The 8,112-nt window shown below is 37.8% G+C and overlaps 1 protein-coding gene across 3 annotated transcripts in view; it reads left to right on the top strand.

Annotated features, from left to right (window-relative positions):
• ZNF385D (zinc finger protein 385D) overlaps nucleotides 1-7,796 on the top strand; it is an 806,057-nt gene extending 798,261 nt beyond the window's left edge. For all 3 annotated transcript variants that reach the window (XM_070492980.1, XM_014829851.3, XM_070492981.1), the window contains 3 exons: nucleotides 4,067-4,245; nucleotides 5,246-5,347; nucleotides 7,127-7,796. In XM_070492980.1, the coding sequence (XP_070349081.1) occupies nucleotides 4,067-4,245; nucleotides 5,246-5,347; nucleotides 7,127-7,360 (515 nt within the window). In that variant the 3' untranslated portion in view covers nucleotides 7,361-7,796. The remainder of the gene's footprint in view (nucleotides 1-4,066; nucleotides 4,246-5,245; nucleotides 5,348-7,126) is intronic.
• Nucleotides 7,797-8,112: the final 316 nt, after the last annotated feature.

An 8,112-nucleotide genomic window follows, 5' to 3' on the forward strand; every position in this document is an offset into this window, starting at 1 on the left:
ATATAACATCTATGTATTGTAAACCTGTGCTGTCATTAAAAATCACGTACATTACTAAAAATATATAAATTCCATGAGAATTTCTATGCAAAGTCACTTTAAGTTATCCAAGCTTTTTAAAGTGTGCTTATACAAATAGAAAAGAAAAGACTGGTACATGATTACTGCTATTTGTATTTTGATAAACCTCTTCTTGGTGGAATTATGGAGGGGTTTTTTTCACCTTTTTTTTTTTTTTTTTTTGGTGAGGAAGATTTGCCCTAAGCTAACATCCATTGCCAATCTTCCTCTTTGTTTTGCTTGAGGAAGATTAACCCTGAGCTAACATTCATGCGAATCCTCCTCTACTTTTCACGTGGGATGCCTCCACAGCAAGGCTGACAAGTGGAGCAGGTCCACACCCAGAATCCAAACCTGCGAACACAGGCTGCCAAAGCAGAGTGTGCGGAACTGTAACAACTCAGCCACAGGGTTGGCCCGGCAGAGGTTTTCTTATTTTTACTTTTAAAAAATTTTCTCAATTTTCCTGATGACCTAATGAATGATTTACTTTAATTTTAAAAGTAATGTGCTAGTTTTCTTGCCCACTTATCTTTAATTTATGCTAGTACCTAACTTGAGAGCCATCTGAAAAAGGATGGTTATAAAGATGATGGGGAATAACAGGGAGGGCCAGCCTCTTTCCACTCTCCCGCCCCACATATTACTTTGATTTTTGCAGACATAAGATCAATAAATATCTTGACCCGACGTAATCAAAGACGAGCAAACAAAAACAGTGTTTCTTGGAGCATTATGATTTGCTGAGTTTAAACTATGGTTGCAGTATGGTTTCACATTTCAGGACTCATGAAGCTTCAAATGAGGGTCATTGTCAGTGTCAGCCTTTTAAAAGGGCTAGGAAGAAAATGGTCCATTTAGCTTCTTGCAGATTCTTTCCCCCGAGGAAGGAATAAAGCAGAGAAGCCGACTTGTGACTGCTCTGCTGTGTGATCACAGTGGCAGGCAGGAGCCTTGCGAATGTTTACAGGATGTTGAAACCAGAGTGATCAAACCGGCCATCACAGAGCCACAGCCTTTCAAAGCATCGTGTTTCACAATACTCTGCTGAGGGGAAAGGAGCATTGCAAGGAAAAAAAGAGGGGTGAGATTTAAGAGACGCAAATTAAAATCCGAGTTTAGGAAAGACTTCATTAACAAAGTAGAAAATTAAAGGTGATATGAGAGACTAATGTGTAACTGGAATTCAACTGGCTCAGAAATCCTTAGTGGATTTTTCTCTAAGTCCCCATAGTTCTAGAGACTTCGTGAGAAATCCACTTTTTACCTGCCAAGAACTTAAGTAGTGTTTGCTTTGTGAGTCTGGAAAGAAACTTATCCTGTCTGAATCTCAGTTTGTTATCTCTAAAATGGGCATAATGGTAGCACCTAACTCATAGGGTCACTGTGAGCAGGTAGATAACTTAGCGCATGTGCAATGTTTAAAAAAGAAAATGAGTTGTCCTAATAATCACTAATTTCATATTATTAATGCTCATGTGATTTCTCAAAAATGTAAATGTTTTAAAATTGAGTCCATCTTTCCTTAATTTTAGCTGGACTTGGAGGAAATACATCGACCCTTAGAGCTTATTCAAGCTTTAAGATCTTATAAAACCATCTAATAGCTATTTAATTATGACTCACAATCTAAGTGCAGGAGGTTATATTGTACAAAACTTCCATTCTATTTGATGCTGAATAGTAACCCTACAGTCAAAGCTATTATGTGACATTTTTCACCCAATCTTGCCACATTTTTAACCATATATGTATGGTGTATGTTTGTTTGTGCATGCGTGCACTTGTGTATGTAAGGCGCCAGTGGGTGGGTATATTTAATTATTCTGTCTTTTCTAGCTTCTGTGAAGAGATTAAATTGAAATAATAATGCTAGCAATCCAGTGATTTTCTGAGAGGATGCGTATTCCTAAAAGTTCACATATTTCTACATATCATTTCCACTCGTCTAGGGACATGGCATAGGTGGATCTTAGCTTGCCAAAGGTATTACCGGGAACATGTTATTTTCTAGATCTTTACCTCCTATTGCTAAGCCCATACTATTGAGGCCAAAACTTTTGAATTTCCCCTCATCTCCCTAACTCCCTGACACTCAGTCCTGAGGTAAGCCACCTACGTCTGGCTTTTTTCTTCTCCTAGGCAAGATAAATTAACTGAAATGTTGTTGACTAGATTAAAATGGTTTTCTGATCCGTTCAGGTTCCACCTACCCACCAACACCAACTCCCAATCCCGAAAGATATTAACCAGAGTGAATCAGGAGTCCCTCATGAGTGTCAGGATGCAAGTGTCTCTCACTGACTACTTCTTAGGCATTCCTAAGCCAAAATGGCCCTAGGAATGCTTCTCAGTTTGACTGAAGAAGCTGCATGGAAAAGAACTGTTTTGATAAAATCACCTGTTTGGATAAAGAAGGTTGGACAGTCATCTATACACACACCCATATAGTGACACAAACACTTTCTACTTTGCATAAAGATGGAATAAATGAAAGTAGGGCAAAACAATGTGTGTGTGTGTGTGTGTGTGTGTGTGTGTCTATGTGTGCATGTATGTAATATATATATATATATCTTGCTCCCTAGAACATCTTCAGACAAAGTAGAAAGCGTTTGTGTCACCATATGACAAGGGAGACGGCTGAAAGCAAACCTCAGTGAGGCCTCACAACCACCACCAGGGGGAAGTTCTGTGGCTCCATATTTCAGCTCCTCCAGTCTTCTCACAAGATGTGCCTTTTTTCCTCTTTCCTTAATGTGTTGAAATATGAACATTGCAATAGCTGTGCATAAGAATACAATGTTCAAAGTGGGTAATCTAATTTGTAAAAATACACATTTTTTTATATTGAACTCAGTAAAATTATAATCATTTTCAAAGAGAGAAACCTGGCTAATAAACCCACTGTGTGTATTCATTGCCTCTTATTTATGACGATGGTAATTGGCACTGAGCCAGAGTGCCCCTCAACACATTTTCCTCATTAATATTCAGTGGTTCTGCAGGCTGGCCCAAAGAGTCACAAGTTAAAAATCTTTGTTTAGGCTTGCAGGACTGACAACAATCTAATAAATACAATTAGGAAGGGAAAAAACACTAAAAATGGATTCAAAAAACCAGAATGGCAGAAAGGACATAAATGATTACAAGAGAAAATTTCATAGCAAAAACACATGACTAAGTGAGAAAAATAACGAATACTTATTAACTGTAAGAAAAAGGAAATTGTGAGCAAAATTTTGAGAGAAAGTTGCCATCATGAACTTTAGTGATTTTTAAAAAACAAATGTTAAGTAGAGCTATGTTACTTATGTATGACTTTACAAAGATGTTATTGATTTATTAAAAAGAAGCATTTATTTATTGTGCATCTGCTTAGCCTATGATTCCAACCCTCATGTTCTTGGATATTTGCTTGTATTTGAAATTAGCCAATCTTTGTGGGTTTTACTATCCAATTACAGCTTTTCTTCAGTCATGAAGATCTTATTCTATTACTCTTCCTCTTTGAGCCTAAAACACATAGACAGGAAAGCTTGTTTGTATTCTGTTTAGAAAGTGGATATTTAATTAGTGCCACTTCTGTAAACACACTATGTTTAAACTGATTACATTTGTTACACCTCACCTCCAACTATACCTTTAGCAACTAAATCACTCTTCCTCATCAGCTATCATTTATGTCTTATTAGCATCAAGAGGAAATGAAACGAAGTAACACCCATTTAATTTCATCTCAGGACTCTCAAGTTTAGTATATTGATGGTGCTTATTTGTAATGTGGGACATTATAAAAAATGAGTAATTAAGTAAGTAATGTTATGTAAGGTGGTCAGAGCACATCGTTGCACTCTTCTGTGTCATTAGCATATTTCAACCATAATTCCTGGAATGGCACCAGCACCAGGCATCACATTTGATATTGTATCATTTCTTGAAGACATATACTAGTTAAGATGTTTCTCCTCTTTTTTCTTTCTTTTTTGCTAAATATTCCTGGCAGGTACTAAGCACAAAACCATGCTGGAAGCCCGGAACGGAAGTGGGACTATCAAAGCCTTTCCTAGGGCTGGTGTGAAAGGCAAAGGACCAGTTAATAAGGGAAATACAGGCCTACAAAACAAAACGTTTCACTGTGAAATCTGTGATGTGCACGTCAACTCGGAAACACAACTTAAACAGGTGGGCGGCACATATTCCAGAAATGAAAACAGACAGGGGACACTTGTGTGTGCTTCCTTTTATCCCTCTCTTTTCTGTTGTTCCCTCCCATCCATCTATCCGCTTGTCTTCTATTCCCTCTCCCTACTTAAGTATGCTTATTTTAGTTGCTGAGAGAATGCTAAATTGTAATGGCTTCTAAGACCTTTCAGAAATTGTCTGAAGTGAGTTTGTAGTGTTGTTATATATGAAGAGTGGGAGGAAAAGGGGTATTAGATCTGTTCTCTACCAGGTTTCCCAGTCAAAAGTGTTGATTTTCTTTAAAGGTCAAATTGCAATGTTCCATTTTTACTTGTTTAGATATTTACATGCTACAACTAAATTTATACTGTGCCATTCTTTTACTTAATGTACTTTATTACATGGTGTTGTACTGTATTTCTAAATCCCGCAGCCACCTGCTACAGGGATGACTAATCCTGCTGCATTCACTTTTACTGTGAATAGCCTTGCGAAGATTCCCTTACACATTGCTAATCGAAGGCCCAGCCCTCATACTATGTTGTGTTTTATAAGCATATGTACAATATTGCACTGATTTTATGCACCTTGGTTATTTATCTTTAGATTTTAAGGGGTTGACGTTTGGCTGTACAAATGCAAGGGTAAATATTAGTATGGAAATAAATTCATGCCTCGGCTTCTTTGTTTATTTGCACATAAAATTCCTTCAGACATTCCTTTCCTTTGTAAACTCTCCTCTAAAAAAGGAGATCTGTACAGTGATAAGGAGAAAGGCTGGGGAAAAGAAGATCGGTCTATTTGTTAAAAGTATGCTAAAATGGATGGCGTAAAAATAGGCATCCTTAAGGCATCAGAATCCAAGGACAAGAGTGCATGCTCTTTTCTTTTCGTCTTTCTGAAACTTGCATGAAATCATTAATATCCTCAGGTTACAGCAATATTTATGAGGTTTTGGGGATGATTTTTTAAAGCTGTCATTTTTAATTGCTTTTAATAGCACATTAGCAGTAGAAGGCACAAAGACAGAGCTGCTGGGAAGCCTCCGAAACCTAAATACAGTCCTTACAACAAACTACAGAAGGCAGCACATCCACTGGGGGTGAGTGTCATTTTGCTTCCCAAAAGAGAGTACTTTTAATGTCTCACAGTCCGCTGAACTTGGAATTTTTTTTTCTTTGGTCAGTTACTAAATGAAATCAATGGAAGATACCTAAGTAATGACAAACAAGTGATTTGAAAGTCCAATCCCTACTCCACCAATAAGATTATTGGTTTCGTGAGTTGTTTGGGTGTTCTACCACCTTTAGACACAGTCCGGTGTCTCATCTTTTTGATTGGTCTCAGGCTTATGACAGAGCGTGGGGGAGGGAAAAAAGTCAAACTCTTCTGAGTCAGGAAAGTGGTCACATTAAATCTGATCTTGACAATAGTGGGTACTTTTAGGAAAGGTCAGCGAAGAACAAGTTCTTTCATCTCCTTTTTAATATCTTTAAGAGACAAGGCATCAGTATTGTTGATGCTCTCAGCAATTATAGATTTTGAATAACACAGTCTCAAAGGAATAGCTTATTTTATTTAATTATTTACCCAAGGACAGTATCTAAGGCCTGGGGAAATGCTTCCTGAGAAATACCCTCTTCCCATTACCCCAAATGTGCCTTTGAGATTAGTAAGCTGCCAGTACTAATGTCTGATCTGGAATTGTATAGAATTTTAGGGGAAATCTGTGAAATTCTTAATATCTTAAGCTAATATTTATGAACATGTGCTCTTTTCCCCTGGTTGAATTGACCATAGCTTTCATCAGAGAGACCCAGGGTTCAATGAAAAGTTAAGAACAACTGATGTATAGTTATGTGGTGAATAGTGCATTTTGAATCCATTTTCTTCGAAATAGATCTTACTAATAATTGGTGCTATTGTGTGCTGCTGACACATGAAAATTAGTTAAAGGAAAACTGCAATCATCTATTATGGGACTTCAGTATGAGTTGACCCAATTAATTTAGTAGCATCACCCATTTTTATGCAAATGAAGTCACTTTACTCTTTTGTACAGGAAGAATTTTAATTGCATTGAGAGGCTGTGAATTCTGCGCAGAGCTGATGTTTCGGCATCGCTGGTCATAACCCTGAGTGCTATTTCTGAACATCATAGATGCAGCTTTCAACAATGAAGTGAATGGTTTTTAAATAAACAGAGAAGTCAAATTGTGTTAATATTAGCATCCCAAACCTCCTTCTTAACTATCGCCATGTTACTGTTTCCATAAACGGGAACATTCTCTCTGTGAAAACAGCCATCTCGCTAATGCTGTGAGGCAGCAAATGAACTAGTTTTGTACAGTGGGATTGAGAGAACGTTTATACATTTGCACAAAAAAAGCAGAACATGTGAAACTTTGAGGGAGATAAAATGGGATTTTATTTTTATTTCTCTTGACTAGTACCTTACACTTTGCTGTGCTACTCTGTTTACAAAATTGGCTAGTCTAACGGTAGCTGACAGCATTAATAAATCTCTCTTTAAAAATGTCAATTCCGTATAATGTGTGTGTAAAGGATGAAGTAAAAACTCCTTATTTTTTCTCAAGATGAATACTTTCCTCGGGAAGTATATTTATCAAGGAAAATAAACTAAAGTTGCTGTGTACTTTTCCGGAGGACTCTTCAACATCTTAGGTCTACCATTTTTAGGGATCTCCCAACTCTTTCCAAGGAAAGATGTTCTACGCTTTGCATTATTTTTGTTTGTTCCCAAGTGTGAGTTTATCTGTGTAGTTGTTTACTGCTATATTTTAAAACTGCCCACCATTTTGGATTCTGAGTGTAGACTCCCAAACTGTTGTTCTTCTACTCTTTTTCCTCTCTTTTGCAGGTAAAATTAGTATTTTCAAAAGAACCTTCAAAGCCATTGGCTCCGCGAATTCTACCGAACCCGCTGGCTGCTGCGGCGGCCGCTGCTGCTGTGGCCGTGAACTCCCCCTTCAGTCTTCGAACTGCTCCAGCAGCAACACTGTTCCAGACTTCGGCACTTCCTCCAGCGCTCCTGCGGCCAGCTCCTGGACCCATTCGGACCACCCACACTCCTGTGCTGTTTGCTCCTTACTGAATTCCAAATGGGAGTAATTGTACTGCAATAATTTTTCAAAAAACAAAAAACAAAACAAACAAAAGAGAACTATGCAGTGTTTATTTATAGTTTCCAGTATATCTGAAGAGCCAGGACTTTTGATAGTGAATTGAAAAGATTATAAAAACAGGAGGGAGGTTTGGGGGCGGGACGGGTGGGGTGGTATTTTCTCCAAATTAAAGCATTCCTCTTGAACATTGATTGTTTTAGAAGTGATCTCCAGCATTGACTTGTAGTGGTATCTAGAACTTCTGAAGCCTTTGTGACTGTGCTTTTGGGCACCTGTTTCCCTCTGCATTGTCTTTCCTGCTTTATGAAACAACTATACATTGTCTAAGGGCATTAACTGGTTCCAATGTATATATAATAATTTACTCTGTAGATTAAAATAATACGAAAAAAGAAGAAAAAAAAACAAAGGCAACACTGTGAATATAGTAGTACCCGTGCTGGTCCTCTTGCTATGACAGCAATTACTGGGTATTTATCCCAACAAAAGTAGATACAGTAGATGTCTTGTAAAACAATAGTGCTGTGTCTCAATCTATGCCACTAGGTTTTAAAGAATTGAGAAAGGTAGAACGAACAACTATTTCATGCCGGTAAGCTGTCTAAAAATAAATGAACGCCAGAAGGTGGTGTGGAGGTCTCCCTGGTCCACATTCTCCCCCTTCTGTCCAGCTCGGAGATGACCTTAAGTTCAGAACAATAGAACAGGGCTAAGTGTAGAG

Source organism: Equus asinus, chromosome 21 (genome assembly GCF_041296235.1).
Source record: "Equus asinus isolate D_3611 breed Donkey chromosome 21, EquAss-T2T_v2, whole genome shotgun sequence".
NCBI lineage: Eukaryota > Metazoa > Chordata > Mammalia > Perissodactyla > Equidae > Equus > Equus asinus.